The sequence below is a fragment of the Melopsittacus undulatus genome, chromosome 1 (assembly GCF_012275295.1).
Source record: "Melopsittacus undulatus isolate bMelUnd1 chromosome 1, bMelUnd1.mat.Z, whole genome shotgun sequence".
Taxonomy (NCBI): Eukaryota; Metazoa; Chordata; class Aves; order Psittaciformes; family Psittaculidae; genus Melopsittacus; species Melopsittacus undulatus.
Window position 1 is genome coordinate 52,731,552 of NC_047527.1, and position 24,857 is coordinate 52,756,408.

The following is a 24,857-nucleotide window of genomic DNA, read 5'->3' on the forward strand; positions in this document are numbered from 1 at the left end:
CCGCGACACCGCCTCCGCTCTGCCTGCGGCCGAGGGGGAGCAGCGGCCGAGGCGTGCGGGTGCTGCCGCCGCTGCCGGAGCAGCGAGAGCCGCCCGCGGCGCCCTGCGGTGAGCCAGCACCGGGGAGCGGGAGGCGGCGGGGGGAGCCGGTGGCCGGGGATGGGCAGGAGGCGGCGGGGCCGCGGGTGCTCCTTTGTGGAAGGAAAGTTTCGGGGCGGCCCTGCGCAGCCGCCCGCTGCCGGCCGGAGCAGCAGCAGCAGCAGCAGAAGGAGGAGGTGGCGGCCGGGCCCCCACCGCCGGGGGGTGAGGGGTTCGGCGGCGCTCCCCGTGCGGGGCCCCGCCAGCCCCGCGCCGCTTCGGCAGGGGGTGCGCGCCCTGTCACCGGCCTCCCGGCGGGGCCGGCTCTGCGGCCCGGGCCTCCCGGGGGCGGCGGGGAGAGGGAGCCGAGCGCGTGTGATCGGAGCGGTGCTGGGGGGGTCCTTCCGCAGCGGGGTGAGCCCGGCAGAGACGGGGGGGGCGGCAGGGTCCTGCCTCGGGAGAGGGGGGCCCCCGATAAAAGTCGAGGGAAAGGAGGGGGCAGCGCGGGGAAGGGGTGCGCGCCTGGTCCGGTGATCCCGGGCGCCGGTGGGGATGGCACCGCTCGGGCTCCGCTTCTCGGGATCCCTTTAGCGAGGCAGCCCCTGCCCGGGCGGTGCGGTGTTGAAGCGCGCCTGGATCGCGCACCCGGCCGAGCATCCAGCCTGCCCCGCATTCGGGGCTGCCTCTCCGGGAGCAGCACCGGCACCCACGGGTTTGAACCGTCCGTAGCCGAAGGGAGGCTTCCTTTGCTCTGGGTGCCAGGGAGAGGAAGCGGTGCCCCCGCGGAGGGGATGGATCCCGTGTTCTCCAGGCGTGCCCCCGGGTCTTGCACGGGGGTTCCCGGTCCTGCACGGGTACAGATGGCCGTGCGCTCAGCACAGCGAGGTCGGGAGCGTTTAATAACCATTGTCAGACTAATCTGACACAGGCTGAAATGTCCGGATCGTGCCTTATTTACATGTTGGCTGATTTTCTCCCTTTCATATTTGCCAATTGCTCATTGAGAGTGGTGGGCTTTTTTTTACTTCATAAAGCAGAAGAACATTTCTAGATACCAAAAGAAAGAAATCCAAGGCCCCATTAGCATTTTCCCCCCTTAGGAGAACAATACAGGCTCACTGTAAGCTTGCCCAAACATGGGCTGCCTTTTATTATACATTGGTACAGTGCCTAGTGCAACACGGTCCTCTTCTGCCGGGGGCGCACATGCTGAGTAGGAGGAGAAGCTCGGTGGCACATCACTAATCATTGCCGGGCTCATAACAAATACCACCTGCCGACAAGCTGGGTTTGCACAAAGGGGGAAAGGTGGAATGCTTTGAACCAGCCCAGCTCCTCTGCCTGTTTGAAGTAGCAGAAACTCGTCTTCAGCTGACTTCAGTCACTTGTTTGGCTCTTGAAAGTCATTCAGAGACCCTGGAACTTCATGGTTTTGAAGTATTGGTGTCTGTACCTAACAAAGAAGGAAGCTGACAGCGTTGTGGCTGAGCTGAGTGCCGGTGTGACATCTAACTGCTGGTTAAAGATGACACGGCAGCTTAACCTTACACGTGGTGAAAGGTTGCTGTATAGCTTTGGTCCTGCACACCTGTGCCTACCTTTAGCCTGAGGGCATACTACAGGAAACCTACCCTTCTGCTTAATGCATTGAGAGGATTAGGTCTTCACTGGTGGCTTTTCTCTTCTGAGGTGTTTTATATGCTTATAGGGTGTCATATTCGACACTGCAAAGTTGAGATTGTTCACCTTAAGTTTACTGTAGCATTAATTCATAGGTGCAGTAGCAGAAAGCTTCAAATAAACAAATTAGCTGCAGGAGGAGGGGTTGGGTTTGATGTTAAGCACCCCAATTTGACCCGGTATTAATCTCTATTAATCTTTATTGAAGGAGCTGCAGGGGAGGGGAATTGCAGGATTTAACTTGTGTCCCAATAGCCCTTTCAGTTGGTGTTTCTTATTTCAGTGCTGGTTGAAGTACTCGTGAAAATCACTCACCTGCAGCAAACATGAGGTCGCAGTACATCACAGCTCTCACCATCACCATCCTCCTCTTCCTGCTGTGGACCCAGTCCTCAACAGGCTGCAATAAGGCTCTCTGTGCTAGCGATGTCAGTAAATGCCTGATACAGGTATGAGTCCTATTTCCTTTATTTGCTTTTACGTGTTTCAAGACACGGCTCTGAAGGTGTCTCTTGAAAAGCTCCAGTGATACAAATAGCTGGTATTTTATGTTAAATACTGTGTTTTAAAGAAGCTAATTTGGTCTCCTGCATATATAAATGCAGATTACCAACCATTTCATAGATAATGTTACGTGCATGTGTCTCTTAATGGAAACATTTTCAAGTTGAGGATTATGATTGCTGGGTTATTGTTAGAAGCCACTTCCAGTCACACTCTTAGTTTTCAGTCTCTTCTTTATTAGTGATGTTATGAACAAGCATCAATTTGAAACAGACATTCTATTGGAAAGGTTTCTGTGGGCACTTGTACTTTCTAAAGCTAACTGCAACACCAGAAGTTCATCTGTGCTTACAGTGCTCCCATATCTTTCTGAGGTGTTCTCCTTATCTACTCTTTCAACTTGCAATCTGTCTGCTTTCTTAATCTCTTGGCCCAGGCAGAGGGTCAGTACTTGATGTCTGATGCCCTCCAAAATGTCAGGTTTGTACAGTCAATTAAAAGATGCCAGGTTAGATGGGGGTTTGAGTGACCTGGTCTAATGTGAGGTGTCCCTGCCCATGGCAGGAGGAGTGGAACTGGATGACCTGTGATTCTGAAAGCTCACATGAGAGAACAAACACAAGTAGGGGCAAAACTTGTCTTAGAGTCCTGAGCTGCATTCAGGAAAGTTTTATCAGGAGGGAGTGACAGCTACCAGTGGTGATGAGCAAGCCTGAAAGCATGTGAGTCCACCTAAAAAGCATAGAAACCAAAGAAACCAAAAACCCCAAACCACACAGATGTTTAACTCAAATCCAGATGCTGCTTTTGACTTGCTGGGTGTTTGTCTTCAGTGAAAGACACAACTGAGACCAGGTTGCTCTTACAGAAGTTAAGCAGGAGTTGTTCTTGCTTTGGCAGCACATATATGAAATTGGAATGATAGAGATCAGCATAGTCCCTGCACAAGGATGACATATGAATCCATGAAACATTCCATTTTTTTTTGACTTGATGATCTTAAAGGTCTTTTCCAGCCTAGCTGATTCTAAGATTTTATGTTTCTAAGAGGTAAGGTGTGCAGCAGGACAAAAGTGTCTTTTCTAGCAAAATTGCAAGCGGGTCTGGTAACTAGTATCTATTTATCAGTGGTGTATTTAGCATGCTTCTTGACTCCGTATTGGAAAAAGGAACCTTGATACGGTTAGTTGCGGCTTCTTTTAAAAGAAACTGCTTCTTTGTAAGTTGGAAATGCAGTAGCAGAGAGCACAAGTATCATGCGGTGGTAATGTGCTAGTACTTACTCTAAATGTATGGTCACAGCCTGAAAAGTGGTGCTGAAGTGGCATGAAGCATTTCCGTGCTTGCTTCATTTCATTGGCTTCTGTATAAAATTTGTCTGGTTCACAAATAAAGATACTTGTCAGATTGACAAATCCATCCTGGGGGTGAAGGCTGGCTGCAGGCTGAACTGTCTTCTGTCTGGCATCTGCACTGCTATAGCTTAGAAAGAAAAACCCCCAGAAATGGAAATTGCTGCTTCTCCTTAGCCCCACCATTACCTGTGGAGTTGTTAAATAAGGGAGCAAGAAAGAGGCTTTTACTTTTCCAGAGACAATGCCAGTATTGTTGGTGGTGTGGTTGGCATTGTGCACTGCCACAGACTGATGCACTCGGAAGTTCCTTCTGTTGCATTTTTTTCATATCACCTTTTAGGTCTGAAACCTTTAAAAAGTAAGGTGCCAGCTGTGCACTGGTTGCATGAGCTGTTTGAACACCAAGTGCAGTGGTACAGATCTGTTGATTCAGACGGAAGCTGTTGGTCCAGATGAAGGGGAAAACAGGAGAGACCTATTGTCTCCTTTTCCCATGATGCTGATGGAGCCCACAGACATCTCCTTCCCAAGTAATAACTTAGCTTTTATCAAGCCAAGCTTGAGACAGTCAGCATTTGAACTTCATGTTTATGAGATAGTCTGAAGAGAGTACATGCTGGAGAAGTGGAGCTAATGCTGCTTGAGTCCCTCCTGCTGGGATCAGCTGAGGTTCAGCACTGCCTGGAGGTGGCTCACACAACTCTGCTTTGCTTGGATGATGTTGGCATCTCTGTAGCAACACAGCCCTGGGTGTACAGAGACACCCCTATACTGCTTTACCTGCTGTAGTAGACATGTTTTCTCTTTGCATAGGTGATGTGGAATCCCTTTCTAAAGCATTTCCTTAAAATCAAAAGTGTATGCAATTCTCTGAGACCCTAAAGTAACCCGCACCACATGAATTCTGTGTGATTACGATAACAGAATTTCACTGCTCAGTTTCCCTGTCTGACTGCTCTCTTCCTGCAAACAGGCCTGACACACCTGTCAGCATTCATTCTTTACAGAAGAACAGATCAGGTCAGACTGATTGTCACTATGAAGGCTTCTAAAGCTTTGACTTGGAGCAGATGAGTATATCCATGTTTCCCCCCCCCCTTAAACTCTTTTGGAGCAATCTGAACTTACAGTAGCATTGAGTGAGTTTTCTTGACTATTGCATGACATTTTTCCCTCACTTATTTTTATAACTGTTCTAGTTTGGCAAAATCTGTGTCTTGAGACCAAGATAAAGTCACTCAGAGACAACTGGGGAACAAACAGAACATGGATGTTTGTCATCCGTATCTGCGTGCAGAAAGCGAGGCTGCCTGTCTCAGAGACAGAGGACCTGCTCTCTGAAGAAGCATACGGTTAACATAAATATTTTTGCCGGCATGGCCAGAAGTCAGTGCAGTCATTGCTGCCACTCCTTGGAGCTGCTCTGCTGAAGGGTGGTCCCTACATAAATATTTATTTCGTTAGATCCAAAACAGAGCATGAGATCAACAACTCGCATGTGTTCAGCTTTCCATCTACATCTTGAGGCTTTAGTTTCCTTGCTGCTCTCATAGTCTGATTCTTGCTTTTCTGTAAGCAGAGTCCCATAAGAAAATAGCTTGAGGTATCTCTCTCTATGTCAGCTTAGCTTTCACAAAAAAGCCTTTGTGGCTTCCTGTAGTTGTTGAAGGAGTTGTAGATCAAGACTTGGGAGTGTAGAGAATGGGACCTCAGTATTAGTTCCTTTGAAGGCTTTGAACATAGTTCCTTCCTATGTCATTGGGATTGGAGCACTGACGTCAACACCTGACTGTCACCTTGCTCTTCAGGTAGGCCACCAAGGCCAGGTTGCACACAGCGTGTGTATTGCAGTATTCATTCCAGCACATCTGTTGCTGACTTGAACGCCTGGGTGGTTGTGATGTTCCCATGTGTGGAGGAGATGAGAAGACCAGCTACACTCCCTGGGTGGAGTGTGTCCGTGCAACATGGAGGAAATCCTTGAAGACAGAAACCTCTAGGATGGGATGTTCCCACAATTGTTCATAGCAGATGGGTTTGAGTGCAGAGCTACCTGCAGTTGGCAAGCTGGAGTACTATGTCCATGTTGTGCTGGAAGCCAAGCTTTGCTGTCTCATGTGCGACAGCTGTTTAAACTACAGCTGTCTGTAGGAAACTAACAGCGCTGCAGTTCAGGCATGGATTTCAGATCCTTCTGAAGAGGGGTTGTTTTGTGGAGAACACAGTTTTCTCTCCCAAACCCTACCTGCCTGCAGTCACCTCAGCTGGTGTGGTATCACTCTGATTAAAACCTCTCTTCATCTTTTTCTTCACCTCCTGTTAAGCTTGTGTACAAACTTGTCAGCTTGAAAGGGTTTCCCAGACTTTTTAACCCTGTGGTATGAGATGAACACCACTCCTTAACTTCAGGGCTCAGGCATCCAAAGACTACTTTGTGTGTGCATGTTGTCGCTGTAGTAGGTAAGGCAGCTGGGTTAACAAAACAGTTCTGGCTGGTTTGCTTCCAGGAAACTTTCTGTTATTAAACTGTTGTAGGAAAAAAACATTAGCTCTTTTTCTTTCACTCCCCATTCCAGTTTGCAGAGATGTTGCCAATGCCTCCAGGTCCTGTTTCTCACTGCACCAAGAAAACAGTCTCTGTCATTTAGGGAAAGCTTTGAAAAGCAGGCAGATGTTAAATACCTTGTAAGAGTCTTGATTTGCTCTCTGGAGCAGAAGTGTCTTCATTGTACAAACATGCCCGCTTCCTATTCACTGCTGTATTTTTAGACTGAGAGGCTTATTCCTTGCCTAGCAAAATACATTCTCCGATGCACCTTTGGTAGTTCAGCTTGGGAAGTTGCCAAGCTGACTTATGAGTAATATTTTCTTCCACTGACGCCTCGCCACCCCCAAGCCATCAACAAGGAACGTTTCTCGTTCTGCCTCGCTTCACCCACGTCTCATGTAAGCGTTCCTTTAAAAAGATGTATCTGTACAAGTATCCAGTGGGGATGAGTCAGGCAGAAGGACTCAAAAGTGGTTAAGGGAACCATGTACATGCAAGCACACATACGGAAGAACAGTTATTGCCCTAAAGAGCCTGTCAGACTCTGAGAAGGGGGGAGCTGAGGAAAGGTGCAGAAGACAAATTAATTACATTGCTCTTTCCTCCCTCCTCACGCTCCAAATTACAAATAGTAATAATAAAAGAAAGGTTTAAACAATTACACTGCTCATAAGCCCTACCTATGAAATGAATTTGTTACAATAACTGGTAGGTATAATGATGCCATCCCAAGATAATGCTTACACGTGGAGGTGCTAAGCAGACATTTTTTCACTATGTTGCAAGCATGGAACTTAAGGTTGTGCTTAATTCTGTGAGAATACTCATAAAAAAACTGAAACAACTTAAATTTGGTGAATTTTCTGGCTTTGATCCGCACATTGCATTTAATAGGTTATGGAGAATCACCCCCTCCCACGAGCTGGTTTGTTGTTGTTGCAATGTCTTTAATGAGTGTAAAGTTGTTTGCCCAGTTTTCCCATTGAAGAACAAATATGTAGCATATTTTTAATGTTAATATGTGTTAATAGTATTCTCTGGCCAAGATAGCAGTACTTTACTCATGGTTGGTTTTAAAGTTACTTTATTGAGGCTCTTTGTTCTTAAGGCTGACACAATCTGTTTATCAAACAGTAAGATAAATATTTAGCGGGTGCATCATTCATTCACATAAGTCATCTTTCTAAGTTTGTGGTGTTTCCTCTTGTGGAAAAATTTGTATCTCCTACTAACAAGCCCATTGTAGCATGCCTGCAGCACCTTTTGGGGTTTGTTCAGTTTTAGTTCAGAACAGGCAGTGTTGCAGCTTCATATGCTGCATTCTTAAACCCCATCTCCTAGCCAGACCTTGGTCTGGCCTCTCCCTCTGAAATACACTCATTGGTCTCCTGTTGGTTCACATGAGCTGGTGTGAGTGAGGGGCAGTCCCTGTGCACCTGCAGCCAGTGGACATCTGCATTTGCTGGTGTTGCCGAATAGAGAACATGGCTTGTACACGATCAGGTGATCTCCGTGCCTTGCCTAGCAAATGCGCTCCTTATGTTTGGCATGAGAATGTCTCTTTCTCCCCTGCCTGATGCTTCTTAACAACAGCAAGCACAGAACTATTTAAAAAGTGGAATTTTGCCCCCCTGGCTTCTTCCCAACATGCGACAGCAAGACTTCGCAGATGATGTTTTTGTCTGCCTGCAAAGAGTGTTGTCCCTGACCCAGCTGTGGTTACCTGAGGTGGAGCCTCTGGTGGTGACTCCAGGTTGGGAGAATTTCACACCAAACCCTCTTCCTGCCCTTCCCTCCTGTCCATGTGGGTCTCTGGACCACACCACAGGATGTCCCTCCCCTGCCTCTGGAGAATGAGATCAAAGAGCAAGGATGGGAGTCACTTTCTCCCTGGCCCAGTGGACAGCAGAGATTTGCTGATGACTCTTCCAGTACAGCCAGGGGTGGGAAGGATCCCGTGGTCAGTGTTTCCAGTAACGGGATGTTGATTTCTCACCAGTTGTGCGTAACATGATAGTAAGGCAGACGTCATCACAACCAAATTCTTAGACAGGACAACCAAATGTGACTTCTTGGCTGTCCACTTTTTGCACTGTGGTGTAATTCAAGCCTGTATTACTGCCATGTAGCCACAGTCTTTTGGCCAGACTGGAATTACGAGTATGGATTTAAGATAGAGGGAAGGAGACCGCCTGGTTTTTGAATTTTCTTCATCCATGTGTGCTGTTTCCATGCTTTGAGGTCTGCAAGTCTCCAGCAGGTTTGATAAACCAGCACCTTCAGGTTTAGGTGATACAAAGAGAAAGGTTTGTCTTCTTGCTTCCATGCCTGTTCTGTCTTTTTGGCATAATAATGGTTAAAGAAAAACAAGTGTGTGTGCCATTGCACTTTCTGGAGGCTGCAGAAGTCTTTCATAACAGCAAAAAGGAATCAGCTGGATGTGGTTGGAGAAAATAGTCTGGTCACTAATATGGGACAAAATCCTGTGGTCAGATGACTTAATTGAGTAAGTTCCTTTGAGAACCCGTGGAGAGGTATGATGGTAGGTGTCATGTGTCTTCTGGAGCATGTGCATGTAGCTTACAGTAACTTTTTTTTTAGCTAAATTATAATGTACACACACTATTTATATATGAAGAAACATCCTTCTTTGAACTGCCTGTTGTGAAAATGTTCAAAGAACTTGTAGATACAGGCATACGTAGAAGTGCACACACCTTTCCCATGAATAAACTTAAACGGGAGATTTAGGTTAGATATAAGGAAGAAGTTCTTTACCATGAGGGTGGTGAGGCACTGGCACAAGTTGCCCGGAGAAGTTGTGGCTGCCCCATCCCTGGCAGTGTTTAAGGCCAGGCTGGCTGGGACTTTGAACCTGGTCTAGTGGAAGGTGTCCCTGCCTGTGGCAGGAGGTTTGGAACTAGATGATGTTTAAGGCCCCTTCCAACCCAAACCGTTCTCTGCTTCTAATAGGATTTGTTTCTCTTCTAAATGCTGACTTCAGATTTGTCTCCAGAATGTCACCTTTAAAAAACGTAACAAACCCAAAGTTGCACAAGTTCTTTTTGTAAACTAAAGTAAGTTCTTTGGCTGGAGCTATTGTACCGTTTACTCGCTGTATTAGAGCACTAAGCTTTTTTAATGCTGTAATTTGAGTTGTGGCTTGAGGAAGAATTTCTCTGCTGTGTTCACATTTTACATCTGGGATTACTGCACTGTAATGAGTTTCTGTTGTTTTCAGGAGCTGTGTCAGTGTCGCCCCGGGGAAGGGAATTGTTCCTGCTGCAAGGAGTGCATGCTCTGCTTGGGCACCCTGTGGGATGAGTGCTGTGACTGTGTTGGTAAGTTTGTGTTTCTTTGGGATTTTCTTCTATTTTAAATTGCTTCCTCCCGCTACGTGCTGAGCTCACAGTCCTATAATAGAAGTAAAACACTGGGACAGAATCTGTGCTTTAAATGTCTTGCAGCTCATTCTGTGGGCACTGAATAAGTTACTGTGGGGAGCCAAACACTGGAAGGCTGTATCTGCCTTGCGGAGTGGCCGTAGGCCAGGTTTTGCTTGGTTAATGTCATCATAACTGACCATTAATTTTGTCTCTGAAACATAAACTCCTTTTTGAATCGTCATCTTGAGGAAATTACGCAGCACCTGGTTCATGGGGTTGGATGCCATATGGAGGTTTCTAACTGTAAAGTGTACTGACAGTTACCACACAGGGACTATTTTAGCTTAGAGTTCCCTTGTGAATTCTCGGGTCTAATAAGAAATAGCCATAGCCAAAGTTTTCATCATTCTTTTATGTGCAAAAAAAGCTCTTTCTGGAGGATGAGAAAGAGGCATACAAGTTCCTACCATAGGATTAGCTGTAGGATAGCCTTAACAAGAACAGTGTTATTACTAACAGGGAGTGTTTAGAGTGCCCAAATCTTTGAAAGTGAATGCTGCCCCTGCTTGAGGAGGATGTATTCTAATTCCATCTCTTGTTTTAAATGTATTGGAAGGCTTTGTCCTCCTGTGGTTGCTGGAAGTCTCTCTCTGCAGCCATTCGAAATCCTTCTGGCTTCCATGAAAGGGATGCATCTTGAGTGTTGTACCTGCTCTCAGCTTCTCTGGCTGGCTGAGTCTTGTCTGAATTCATGAAGCTGTTTAATGTCAAAATGCTCCTTTTCAGCCCATTGTCTCTCCTGTTTCATCCTAATGTGAATATGCTTTCTGACATCCTGCTTCCTGTTAGGTTCTGGCTAGCTTACCTTTGCTTTACTCTTCTTCAGTAAGCAGTGGACTGGCATGGCCCTGCGCATGTGTGATTCTCCCCAAAGGCGTAAAGTGTTTTGAGCCACTGCACCCGTGGAGGATATGCATTTAGAAAGAGGCCCTAGAGTTTGTTTTTTTCTATTAGATCTTAGTCTCCCATCCCCTTTGTCCTTCCAACATCATCTTGTGTTGGCATATTCAGTCATAAGAGTGAGGAATAGGATAGAAAACTGTTTTCCCCGTTCAGAGCAGTTGTTTGCTGTAGAAATCAAGGCATAGTGTGCCAGTATCCTCTAGGGAGAGGGAGACCTGCTTCTAGGGATTGTGAAGAAAGCAAGCAAACTCCACACACAGGTGGTTGTTGGGGTTTTCTTCCAAATCTGCAAATTATTCCCTGTTATGCTGCTCTTCCCATGGTGTTATCCAGGACAGAAGATAATGAGGCTTCAGGTTCAGTTTCCTAGTACTGAGTAAACAAAACCATCTCCTGATGGTTTTGCAGGTGCCTCAGACCTTGTTGGTTCTATGGTATAGTCCTGTTCTTCTCTTTAGCGTAGGGTCATCCTTCCTGTAGCCATATTCAGATGAAGAAAGAGGAGTGCATGCCATACCCAGCTCCCTGGAGATAGTTCTTGGCTGATGCTTGAGCTGATATTTAAGTCTCTTCAGAAGCTGATTATGTCTAATGTAAAAGCAGATGGGTTGCTGTGTCTTTCACGTCATGTCTGCTCTGAAGTCAGGAATTTCCTCCTCTCATGCAGCACTGATTTTACTGATGCTCAGTCAATGCCCTGTGTTTTGTGTGGATGTTAGCTCCCTTCTCTGACAGGGAAAATGACACTGGAGAAGGCAGAACAGCAACAGGTTCCTCTCTCCTTTATTTTTCTAAGCTTTGTGAGTGAAGCTCTTCTAGTCTCTTCTCTAAAGGTTTGTCTACTTCCATCATTTCAATAGCCCATTTCTGCATCTTCTCATCCATTTCAAAGCAGTAATGCAGACATGTTTGTTCTTGACCAGTTGCTCTCACAAGTTTTTAATTTTAATTTTATAATAGTTATATATAAATATAATTATAATTGAAATACTTGTTAAAATAGTAAGAGGGAAGGATCTTTATGGAATGAGCAGTTATCCATTAAACTATGAGTGATGGTTTCTTGTTACCATCTTAAGGTAATGTTTTCATACTGCATTGGTACACACACAAGCTCGTGCACATTCTACAATACTCTAATAAACAATCTGGGGCTTGCTTTTCATGTCTATCCTTCTTACCAGTGAAATCTATTTTCTGAATCCCACCTGACAGAGGGGGCCTCTAGAAAGGTTCATTGGTTTCCATTTCACAATGTTCATGCAGAGACATCAGCCAAAGTATGTCTCTTGATGTATCTGTACAAAACCCTTACCTGGTTTGGTATCTTTCGAATTCATTTTCAGGTGGGCATGCTTTATTCTAGTTGTATGATGAGAAATCCATGTGCTTACTAGGAAGCGTTGATGCAGGGATAAAAATCTTTAGTTAAAGTAGGGAGTCCAGGGACATCTTTGAAGACCTTTTTATAGGAGCAGACTGTCTTGTCGTGTTCTTGTTATTAACCACTGGTAATACTAACCACTTGCTTAGGATTTGCCAGATTTCGTACTCATCATCATGGATGAACTTCCCTCTGCTTTGTTCATTATGGAAATCCATCTCCTTAGATTGAAAAGACTGTGGGTTTGTATAAGGTTCCAGTTAAACACAGTTTCTGAAGCTGGAGTCCTAATGTATCTGCAGGGCAGGAGATGCATGGGTTGTGTGGAACAGGTTGTGGGGAACAGGTAGTCTTTGAATGTTTATGTCCTATATTGCTTTGATAATTTAAGGATTGGTGTGCTTTGCAGCTGTAGCTGTCTAAAACTGTCTGTGAAACTGCCCAAAATTTTATCCAGATGTACATGAGGAAAATGGATTTGTGTGTCTCTTGCCAGGTGACTTCTAATAGTATTTTATGGCTTCTGAGTTTAACTACCTATGCAGATACAACTTTGCTTTCTAACCTTGATTGTTTCAGTGTTAGATGAAATCAAGATACCCTTCAGTTTCATTGCTAGTAATAAATGTTAGTTATGTTAGTGTTTAAATGGTTAATGAAAAACTAGCACCTGCATTGCACATTGGGAAAACACTTTGTAGGAAGTGGCAGAGAGAGAAAAGATTACAAAGTTTCAAAAAAAGATACCACAAAAGGTGTTGAAAAATAAGGAAGAGGTAAGCTAGAAATAAGCATTTTGCCTGTGGTGACCCCTCCAACTGGGTAGCAAAACGAGGTTCATCTGGGCTATCTCTAAGCAGGTAAAGTAACGCTCCCTCCTTGCTCAGTCCTGATAGTGATCTTTGCGTCTCTGGCAGATGACTAAAAAGATCTAGTGCACTGCTGCAGCAGGTGAGATCAAATACTTGAATCATGATCAAAAGTTTCATGTACCTCAGGACTTGTCAAGATACTATCTTCATCCAATCACAAGCTTTCATTCCAGGTTCATTCTAGTATCGATTATACTGTGCTTTGTCTCTTTTCCCAGGGGAAACAAACCTTCCATTGAAATCTTCATACTCTAAACTGTCATTGTAGCATAAAAAGGGAAGTGAAGTGCTGTTTGGCCAAGGTTTTTCTTTTCACTTGGATCCCACAAGTTACAGGTGTGTTTTGTGGAAGTCTGCAGAGATGTGAAACCTGCCATTGCAGAAAGCTCCTTCTGCTGTATTTGGTGGCAGTTCTGCTATTGAGCTGAGAGTGCAATATGTATGAAAGGGCTCTGTTCTAAATGTTCTAAGTATTCCTGCCTGTTTCAAGGAGGAGTTCAGGGAGTTTCATGTAACTTATTGTTTCATTCCTCTGCAGGTATGTGCAATCCTCGCAATTACAGTGACACGCCTCCAACATCCAAGAGCACTGTTGAGGAGTTGCATGAACCAATTCCTTCCCTTTTCCGGGCACTGACGGAAGGGGATACTCAGCTGAACTGGAATATTGTTTCCTTCCCTGTGGCAGAAGAACTGTCACACCACGAGAACCTCGTTTCCTTTTTAGAAACAGTGAACCAGCCACAGCATCAGAATGTCTCTGTTCCAAGCAACAATGTCCACGCACCTTACTCTAGTGACAAAGGTATGAGTGTAGTGTCCTTCCTCTCATCTCTTCCAGGAGCCTTCTTGGTGCATATCCTATGCTTGTCTGTGCTCGCTTCTTCTTTTCCCATAAAAAAGTGTGAAAAGTTCCGTCTAATTTTGAGCATAAAGTAACAAAAGGAGTGAGGCAAAAGTATTGAGGAACTTGGAAGATGGTGTTAAAGTGTCTGATGATCTTAGAAGATGCTGAACCACATGAGTTTGTTACATCTACAGTTCAATCCTGTGGCATGAGGCAGATTGTTCATGTTATTTTGCCTGCACTAGCACATAAGCAGTTACATGTATCTTAGGAGAGAGGACAGACAAAAAACTGAACTCAAACCATGTGCTGAGGCAGGCAACTGAAACACATGGCTTCAGAGGTTTTAGAAAGCCATGTGCCATAAACCATTGTATCTGGAGTAGGTGTTTGTTTCTTCCATCTGAGCTGGTATAACTTGGACTCTTTAAGAGGATGGTTTGTAGTAAAGCTGAGTAAGATTAGCAAGATCGCTCTTTATGTTGAGGAGGGATATGTGACAGACGATCTTAAAAATAAGCAATTTGGGGACTCATTGCTCTTACTTTTATATCAAGGTTTTTGTATTCCTACCTTCACTTTAGAGGACAGACTTCAGGATATTGTTGGGGAGTGAGGGAGAGGATGAGAAATTTGAGGTAGTGACAACAGTAGCATAAGAAAGAAAAATACTCTTTGCTTCTTGGTTTCCATACTGAACCTGAAGTACTTTTCCCTGCAAATCATTACATCAGACTTAAAAGAATCTCATAAACAGTTCATAGGGAAATTGCTGCTTAACAGGGAAAAAAGAGAATCTGATTTGCTTTATTAGTGTCATTAATGCTTTGCTTACTTCCCAAAACACACTTTAAATATTCGTTATCCCATATGTTGCTGTTGTGATGACTCTTTTATCTTATCAATGAAAGATACCCTAATTGATGGACATGCTGCTTTGCCATGCCATTGTGAACCTTTGTCCTAGTTACGTTTCTGAGGAGGACTGCTGTTGATTAAATGGGACCGTAATGGCAACATCTCTAATTTCCTTTGGTTAAGGCATGTTAGAAAAATAAATTAACTCCAGGACTGGGAAACCAGATGGTCGGAAAGCATCTCATTCATATGTTTTTGACGTTATTAAAACCTTTGCTTGCCTTTATGAGAATGATGCAGAAAGCCATGTTAAATGGCAAGCCACAAAAAGCCCTGTGTGCAAACACTACAGTATTTAAAGAGGTAAATTATACTTGGGGAAAAAAAAAATTATGCTTAGAACAATCTTCAATATAACCCACTGTACTTAAGTACTGCAGCCCAGATGGCTGTTCTCTGTCAATCCTTTACTACCATACCGACAGGATGGGCTAATGATAGTTTTGGATTAAACTTGGAATTTGAATTGCATCTCAAGGGTGTGGAGGAGTTTTGAGTTTAACAACAGGCAAATACATAACACTGCAATTTTTTCTTAGTCAAAAGTCTCCTTCATTTCACTTATGAAGACTGTATTAGAGATTAGGTTGAAAAAGGTTTTACTGGAATGATGACAGTCCAAAAACAGCAGTTATGTTTGGAAATAGTTACCAAATGCCACTGGTTTTCAGGTTTCAGTAGACACTAAGAACAGAAATAAATGTCAGAGCTGTTCTTGTAATCACTGGCTGTGCCTCCTCCATCTTAGTGACCAGTGAAGAACTGGAAAAGGTAGAAGATGGCTTTCAACATCGTATACTTTAACTATCTAAATATGTAAGCCTGTTGGGAAGTCTCTTTTCTTGGTCACAGTGTAGGTAACTTTCTAGTGCTCTGCTTTGTCAGAAGTCATATTAAAGTTTGCTTATAAAAATGTGGATGATTCAAGCATTGAGAACAGAGAAGGTGGAAATAAAAGCTGGGTGCTGGCCTTGATGCGTAGTGTGGTGGACATAAGGACATCTGGGGAGTTGTACATCTTGTGTTGGATGTTGTGTGAGCCGTGGGGTGGCATTTTTCTTAGCACTTGATGAGATCATTGGCGAAGCAGTAACCAAAAGTTGGAGGGGTAGTAGGTCAAGGGCTAAAGAGCCTTGTAAGCATGGGCACAGGGAAGCAGAGCAGGAAGTTGCTGGAGTGATGGCTTCTGCCCACTGTAAATTCAGTCACACAGTCAAGCCAGTGGTTTAACAAGCTAGCATGTGTTAGAGAACCATTTGAAGAGAGGCTGGGTTTGTGCATGTGCATGTGTGCAGGCTCCGTTGCAGTACGTACAAGCACAGCCTGCAGTGGAAGAAACTGAAGACCATCTCTTTACCCTTTCCTTCTCCCCAGCCGTGCTGTTAGGCTTAAGGGCAGATCTTGCAGATGGAAAAGTCCTTAAGGTGAATAGTTCAGCAGTTGTCTTCAAGGCAGTAATATTCAGGGATTAGAAAGAGTATTCCTGTAAGCAGGGACACAGATACTCTATGATTCCTTTAACAGGGCTGTGCCTACACCATTTTGTGGCTCTTCGTGGCTCCTTGTGTGCTTCACTCCAATATGGTGTGCTGGCAGCAGCCTACTGCATAACCAGTAATGACAGAGGGGCTAATGAGAGGTAGATTTTGGTAAGGGGACAGTAGTCCCTCTGCTTTCTTCTGGAATATATCCCTATTTTCGGAAAGGCTCTGCCTACAAATACCCCTTGTTATGTTGTGTAACACAGTTATGGTTTTACTTTTGGGGGGTTGCCATTAAGCTGGTCCAGGGTGCCAGACTCACTCAATGCAGTTCTGGGTGACTGCCAGGAAAAGCAGCACCAGCTCCAGGAGCCTACAAGCTCTGTGCCTGAGCAGCATGAAGCCACTGGCCCTGGGAGGGCAGCTGTAGATCCGGGAGGAGGTGGAGTGCGGTGGGATATAAAGCATTCCTTTCTCGCCCCAGCCTGCTGCGAGCCCAGCCGCCAGACCTTGAACTTCCCCGTTATTATCTTAATGAGTGTCTTCCCTTTCCTCCTGTGAATTGACTTTTTAACATTTTAGTTGCCAAAGTATGTGTGTGCTGCTGGAGCTGCTGTAGTTCTTTGTATCAGTAACCTCTGGTACTTAACAGAGGATTGCAATGATTGTTAATCTAGACCTACAGTCACACTTTACTCTTTTTGCTTTACTTTCAGCTGGTACCCTCAGAGCTCTGAACTGTGAGTTCAGATGTTTAAATAAGCTTAATTGTTTCAGATGATGACAGGATGTTGGCAAGAGAGAGGGGGGAACTAGATAATCTTTTGGCAACTGATGAAACAAAGTCTGTGTTGTAGTTAAGGGTTTCTGACTTACACAGCTTGGTGACACAGGGGATGGTGTCTGCTCTGCCCTTCTGCTCCCCTCCAGTGCCAGCCAGGTAGAAAAGAGCTAGAAATCCACTAAAGTGGCTTCTCCCTCTGTAGGTACTCTAAGACTTTTATTTGAAACAATTAATTATTTTTATAAGTTCTGATCTGCATAAAATGGTATGGCTGCTGGATGGACACTTAACTCTTTAAAGTACTTTTAGAGCTACCAATAAATAGACCACCTGACAGCTGAATTTACATAGCACCTTCAGCTTCAAAGGCTGCATGCAGGGAATTGCCACTAACTTGGGAAGTTGTCTCATCTTGTAGATAAGCATTTCCCTTAATTTACAAGAACTGAGTTGTTTTATCTTCTCTGAGTTGCTAAATTCCTCCATAGTGCATCGATATAGACCTCACTTGCAGCGCAGACAGTATCCCAGCAAAATCTGGCAGAAATGCAAGTCTATTTCTTCTGGCCATTTTGAAACTAGACTTGATTGGGTTTTTTTTCCTATGCAGCCTTTGTTGAGTATGAACTGGGGGGGAGTGAGGGGGTGGAAATACGTGAGAAGTTCACCTTCTGGAAGAAAAGAGAATGCTGCTTCATCCTTATCCCTTCCCACAGCTGTAGTCTGTAGTCCTTACTGTGTGAAAATTGGTAAAATGCAAATGAAAGAGATGTTACTTTACCAAGTAACATCCTTTTTATCTACACTGAGGGAGCTGAGCGATGACTGTGTAATTAGGTTTGTGAAACAAGTTAAATACTCTCCAGAATCCCAGCTGAGCCTGTAGGTATGTATATTTCTCCCCTGTGTAACTGTTTCTGCAGCCTATAAAGAGGGGTTTGATGCTTGAGGTGAGGAACTCTCCTGCTTTCAATAATTCAGCCTCTACACAGGCAGTGCTGAGGAGGGGGCCTGGAGTGTCCTGTGACAAACAAAGAGCACCCTGGCCAATCTGACTCATTCAGACCTGGCAACTGACTGAGTGAGCGAGACTTCAGAAACAGTTTGGTAGCATAGACGTGGCACATGTCCTCCAGCTGCTTACAAGAGCAGCTGGGAACCAGCCAGATCTGCTGCTGGTTCTCGCTTGCTGTGTATAGTCTGTTCCCTCCCCTTCGCAGCATTTTGGACTGGTCCTTTAGGACCTAACCCTCTTGGCTTGTGTGCAGGTGGAAATGAACTTTCTCCTACAGTTAGGTCAAAATTAATGCTGCTGCCACCTTAATAAGATTGAGGTCTAGCTTTGGTTCCTTTTTGGTCTTGGGAGAGTGGTCAAGGAAACTAGTCTCACAGGACCTGACTGCTTGTAATCTGGTTTTGCCAGGGTTTTGGGCCTGACGCTGCTTGTCCTCTGGCCTCCTTCCCCCTGAGAGATATCTTCAGTCTCTCAGTTCAGTGTCATTGATGTTTACATCATAGAAATCACAGGCTCTTCTTCCACAAGGTTTATTTCATATTCCAGCAGGCATTAGCTGATGAACTGGGCTTCTCCAGGATTACTGGACTGGTACTAACATGGAAGAGGCTGTCACAGATGAGGTTAACATGAAAGAGAGCACAGATGTCTTCTAACACAGAGGGCACTGGTCCTTCTCTGGTGTGAAGACAGCCTGCAAGTGCTGGGAACAGCTAGCCCACCTCAGAGTGTGCATAACTTTCCTGACAAGCTTTCCTGACCTACTGTAGCCTTTCCTCTGTGTGTTACAAGTCAGAGTGCAGCAATCAACATGATAGCAGTGAGCGCTTATGACAACCCTCTGGAGAGGGCTCTGGTTTCTTTAAAGAGTTGTTCTACAACTACCTAGAGTGAGCCAGGAGTCATTTTTATCTAGAGACTAGGTCAGTCAGGTCGAGATGGCATCTCAAGCTGATTTTGCAGAAAGAAATGTTTCTGGATTAGCCTGGATTGCCTGTTCGGAGATAGATGCTCTGTGCCTCCAGCTGTCACCTTCTAAGACCAACCCTACCTATGGCTTTTAAGGTCAAACTTGAGAAGAAAATTACTAAAAAACTATCAAGGAAGTGCAGTGGTATTAAGCAGGAGGGTACAAAGAGTATGAATGTGTCTTAGAAGCTTCTGTGATGTTCCTGTACTTGCACACTAGCACGGAACTGTATGACCAACAGGACACTTGTGGTGCTTGTTTCATGAGGAATGCTGCCTAGAGACTTGCTTCTGCTTTCTCTGACCCTACCCTTCCACTGAAAACCTCCTGTGAGGAATGAGCAGAACATACCTGGGAATGTCTGGGACTCCTGAGAATGGGTGGTGTCTGCTCCTTCCTGGGACGCTGGCAATCTGAGCTTTTTGTTGCTGGTGACTAAAAGTTGCCAAGTGTGTCCTCCATAAGAAGATAGAGCTGCTGTATGGTCTCTACGGGGATTCTTGCCTTCAAGGCTGTCATGGCTGTATCCCCCTACCACTTTTCAGCTTTGCCCAAGCACTTTAGGTATCTACCTGGCTGGTATGTAAGCATACACATCCATTTTCCTCTTTCCTTCTCCCCTCTGCGAACAGAATATCACTGTAGATATATTGGTTGATTTTAGGCAGAGGTTTGTTCTTTGAGAACTCTCTTCCTCTGGTTGTTGTGCCACAGGCTCTATTATAAAGAATCATAGAAATAGAAGTGCCAAGAATGGGAGAGGACTCACACAGCCACAACGTACTTTGTTACTTTCAGCAATGCTTCAGGTACTCCAGAATTTCTTGGACAACTGCATAGCTAGCTGCAGTACAGCCTTTCTGCTTCAGCTGTGGGTCTGCACTTCCTCCCCAAAATCCTTACTGCCTGTTGCACTGTACATCTGCAAGATGTGTCAGTCAGTTCAGAGCCTAAACAAGGCAGGGAATACTGTCTTGCTTTCAGCAGGCTGGTAGCATGTCCTGTGACCCTCTTGCAGCTGTTGAGGTAGCGGCAAAACAGTTTGACAGTAGTCAGGGTCCCTCAAAAATGTTTTAACAAACAATAGTTCTTAAAAGGGTCAGTGGGGTTTCCAGATGTCAAAGAGGAGGATGGGTCTACAGAAAAGCTGTTGGATGTATCATGCTTTCCTGTATATTCTGTTGTCTCTTGTCATGTGCTCAAAAGCATAGGCACCACACAGATCATCTGTTGGTACTGAGGAAACTGACTGCATAGATCTGATGACTTGTAAAGTGATGGAGACCCTTGCTATCTCGCCTTGACCCTTGCTATTCACCTTTGGACCTCACTTTAAGAGCTTGCCATGAGATGTGCATGCTACTACCAAGGCTGCTGATGTACGGGGGACCCAAATTTTAAAGGAGAGGTTCTGGTGCACATCAGCATCCCAAGATAAGAGACTGAATAAACACTATGCTTAACAGCTGCACTGCTCTGAGAGTCCTTTGGTTACTCACCATTCTCCATATCTCCATAATCATCAAAAAAAACCCCACCCTGTCTTGGTTTACCATTTATGATTGGATTATATTTTTCTAATCCATGTTGGAATGTAGGTCAGGATGTTTCTCCTGGATCCACACTCCAGAAGCAGTAATAGGCTAGAAAGCCCTTTGACATCTCCCGCTCACAACTCTGATGTGTGCAAGTGAGATATTCATATGTGCAGACAACTCCCAGTTGTGTTTTTCCCCAAAGTGTGCCAAGTTAATACTGTGGGCAAATACAATACAATTCAAGTCCTTTGGGGGATGAACAAAGGTACGATGTAATCACCTGGTCAGCACAAAAGAAAGCTGGTACAATCTGTAAGTAGGCTGGGTAGGGATGTTTTTGTTCTATAGTTGTGAAAGCCTCAGCTCCAGTTTGAAGTTGCAACACCAAACTTCATGGCATTTCAAGTAACTGCGTGATTGTTAGAAGAATAAAGGCAGCATTTAGGAGGAAGGGGGTTCTTAATGTTAGCACTAAAACTAGTAGTTTTGCTTAAAAAAGAAGGGAAAAGTTTGCAGTGTCAAGTTGAGGAAAACTGGATTCTCTAGCTCTGTGATTTAATGTGGCTGAAGAATATTGTGGATTTGAGGGGTGAGGAGGAGGAAACATTTACACTAAAATATATGGGTTTGGTGTTTTGTAAATAACTTCTCTAAACCTGAAGTTTTTCATGATGGTATATAGCAACCGCTGGTGACTATGAAAGTGATACCTTGGTATTACCTTCAGAGAACACATGCCTGCCTGTTGTTTTGGCATAGACCATCCTTCTGCTTGAGAAGGTATCTCTTATAAATGGGGGCCAAACTCCCGGATATTCATGCCTCTGACTGTAGAAATGAATGAACCCAGCAGGAGAGCAGACAACAGGCTGAGTTGTAGACACTGAAAACTTGAAGTTGATAGATTTTACCTTGGCTCTCTACCTCTTCTCTCTGCTTTCACTATTGCCTGTTTTTCTGCATGCCTCACAGTCATGATGATTTGCAATCCTATTTCAAAAGCTGCACATTTGATTAATTTTTAACTAACCTTTAAAAATATTTCAAGACCCTTTAAACCAAATTTTTCCCCCCTCTTGGTTTAGAACACATGTGTACTGTGGTGTATTTTGACGACTGCATGTCAATACATCAGTGCAAGATCTCTTGCGAGTCCATGGGAGCTTCCAAATACCGATGGTTTCACAACGCCTGCTGTGAGTGTATTGGGCCAGAATGCATCGACTATGGCAGTAAAACTGTAAAATGTATGAACTGCATGTTTTGAAGCAGGAAAATTGTAACACAGCAATATTGAGGCCAAAGTAATCTCTCTCAGTTAAAGAGATGGGAATTGCAAATACTGTGTTTTGGTGGAGTGCCTACTGGTTGCAATTAAATGTACCTGGTTGAAAAAAGATGTATAAAATCTGAAAACTTTGTTTTCCCCTTGTCTTTTAATTTTAACTCATGTAAGCAAGGCTAACTAGTAGAAGTTTCAACACTATGTTTTAAGTTTATTTCTGCTCAAATGGTCCAGCCATGCTCATCCTTGCTGTTCTGGTTGTTTTCCTTTGATTTGAAAGTATTAACTATACTGGTTTTCAGAATGTAGTACTATATCTTGTAGTTTAGAGTTGGAAAACATTAAGAGTATGGTAGTGAGATTTCTATCACCTAAGCTCAACAGATAATGAAATGGCTGCTAGTTGGAGGGGGTTGGTTGTTCTTTAGGGGCTGGTGGGTTTTTGTTTAGTTTCTGGGCTTGTTTTTTAACATTATTACCTTCCAGGTTTTCAGCTTAGCCTTCCATTGTGAAAATGGTATTTGGGCAAAAAGAAAAACTCATGCTTTCTTCTCAAGTTCAGCACATGGGCTGTCATGGATAAAATCCAAACTTCTTAGAAGGGCTGCCCAACAAAACACTACGTATGGGGTACTTTTCTTCCAAGCTTCATTTGCCTAGCTTGTGTAGGTACATTAGGGCCTGTGTTGTGTAATTTATATATTAAACAAGCAAAAAACCACCTTTTCAGTCTTCTCTTAGATACCAAAATACAGTTGCTAATTTCAGTTGCATCTTGTCCTTTTGCACTGTTCTCTGGGGCTGCTTACTCCCCAGACATTCAGTCCAGTAAAGGAAACAAAAGTTACTATGGATTTAATGACTAAATGAATAAAGAAGAAGGAAATTACATGACCAGTAAGTGGTACAGGGCTTGAGTTGAGCTGTTGGCAGCAGACATGTTTCCATTTAGTAGTTTGCTGTGAATATGTATTCCAAAATACAATTACTGGCTTTTTTCCCCATGAAATGTTGTCACTGAGGAAGGGAGGACGTGTCCACAAAGGCAGAATTAGGATGCTTTGAGTTTAGAACATCATCTATTTTTCTAAGTAAGTGTTTTAATATGTTGGCAGTTACATAGCAGATAGTATGAGCCAGTTAGGGCTCTGTTGATAATGGTACGAAGTACAAGCATAGAGTGTATAAGTAATTAATGATCAGCTTTTGGTATTTATAATGATGTGGGTTTGAACTCCTTGATTTCTTTATTTAATGCATATATGCATATGCACACACAAAAAAGAATTTGACCATTCATGTTTCTCTCACTAACCTCAGCCTAGAGGGATTAAGCTGTTTTATAGTCACACCTGTCTATCTGTACCATGTACAAATGAAAGCAGTCATTTAAAATTGATTTTGTTGAAAAGTTTGCCTGAATGTTGTCTTTTCATTTTTTCTTATGATACAGTTTTCATTAAGGTGGAATAATAATGATGATAAAAAATCTACTCTTGTGAAATAACGTTATTTTCTTCAGTCTCTTTTTCAGCTATAAAAAAGTACTTGAAAGATGAATGTTTTGAACTAGTGGATAATGGAATACCTTTATGCTTCAGATTTGCAGTGAAGTAATAAAAACTCATAGATGTGAATAGAAAAGCTTAGCTTATCATGAAGGAATTGTTCCTTCTATATTTGACAATTCATGTTATCTTTTCTTCTGCTTGAGTTTCTTAAAATGAATGGAGAGAAAGAATATGTTAAAATAGCTTGACTGGTTTTAGCTAGAGGGTGATGCATCATCAGCCTTGACCAAGAGAGGAGGCACAAAGTAAGCTTTGCTACATCAGCATGCTTCAAATTCTTGCAGTGGTGAATTATTAGAAGCATCACAGTAGTTCAGAATCTTCCTGGGGGGAAAAACAGGGCTGATGTTTCTGGTCAGGCACCTGCTGCCCCATGGATCTGTGACACCATCTCTATTTACATCATTAGAATTTCACTGTGAGGTCAAGTCAAGGGAACAGCAAGGGTGAAAGAGGGAGGGATATGGGGAATTTGCTTAACAGGGGTCCAGGAAACTGTAGGGAATGGCATAAAAATGTAAACACGGTTATTTGTGTGTAATGGCCTGGGAGCAGAAAGTGAGGATGCACACTTTGCCTTATTTTTTGTAATTCCTGATGCTGTCTAGTTTGCTGTAAGCGTTGTGTGTATGCAAATGTCATACAGCAACATCCAGTGTATTTTATTACAATGAGTGTGTTAAGAGGTATTTTAATAAAAAGACATTACTGATTCTTGTGTTTTCTTTTTCGAGATTTTCTTTTGGAAAATTTTTTATTTAGTCTTGCTCATTTTGCAAGAAAAATCATAATTCGTTTGGGGGGGGGTATTTAATCTGTATCTGGATACCAGCAAAGCATCACCTACACAGTTCAGAATATGTTTTAAAAACTTTTCTGACATCAGCCAGTTTTATTTCTAGCCTTTGGGATAGAACTGTAAATTACTGAGCTTCAAGAGAAGCCAAAAAAGGTAATTCATATAATAAGAAATTATAAAAATCCCCAGCCTGGTTGGGTTCTGACTGAGAAGGGGTTGAAGGCCTTTTGTTATTCTTTCTCTAAAAGTAGGTAAAGGTTTTGTTTCGTTGTTTTGGGTTTCATTTGTTTGTTTTTCCCCACAGGCACTTGTTGCTCCAAAATTTCAGAAGCATTGACACCGTGCAGAGAGTGAGTACAATGGCCATAATGTGCCATTGTGTTCCTGTCACTTCTTAGGGCTCCTAGCTTGATTTTAGTACATTTAATAGATTTCACATCTCATACTTCAAGAAAGAAATACAAGATCACCTGCTTGTATCTCTAATAACATATCTATGGTCTCCCCAGTATCCATGTCAAAGTTAATGGCTGCTTTGGTATCTGGCTCCCAAGTCACTGCTCCTGCTCGTTGGCTGCTCTGGCTGGATGTTTGCTGGCAATCACACACTGACACACAGACACACACAACACATATGCTCTGGTCTCTCCAGCCACAGGCACCCAAGACATACAGGTTCCCTGTATCATCATCATGCCTTTCCAGTGGCTGGCACTTAGATCTACATGCACAGAGACCCCCTCACCCAGGAGGAGCATTAATGAGGAAACAGGACAGACCATCGTGACGAGGTATCTGCAGGGCACTGTCAGACAAGTGTACTGACCAGCCCCTTTTATCTTCTTACCCTCTTTTTCTCCACCTTTGTTCCTCCCTTTC

The 24,857-nt window shown here is 43.7% G+C and overlaps 1 protein-coding gene and 1 pseudogene across 2 annotated transcripts; both read left to right on the forward strand.

The window, feature by feature from the left end:
* TWSG1 (twisted gastrulation BMP signaling modulator 1) lies at positions 1–23,893 on the forward strand. Of its 2 annotated transcripts, none has more exons than XM_034065504.1 (5): positions 1–108; positions 2,042–2,207; positions 9,407–9,506; positions 13,309–13,575; positions 21,409–23,893. In XM_034065504.1, the coding sequence occupies exons 2-5, from the start codon at positions 2,085–2,087 to the stop codon at positions 21,588–21,590; spliced, it is 672 nt and encodes a 223-aa protein (XP_033921395.1). In that variant the 5' UTR covers positions 1–108; positions 2,042–2,084; the 3' UTR covers positions 21,591–23,893. The 2 variants fall into 2 exon arrangements, with proteins under 2 accessions (XP_033921395.1, XP_033921398.1); XM_034065507.1 differs by lacking the exon at positions 1–108 and adding an exon at positions 474–492.
* LOC115947237 (uncharacterized) lies at positions 3,151–3,247 on the forward strand (annotated as a pseudogene).
* Positions 23,894–24,857: the final 964 nt, after the last annotated feature.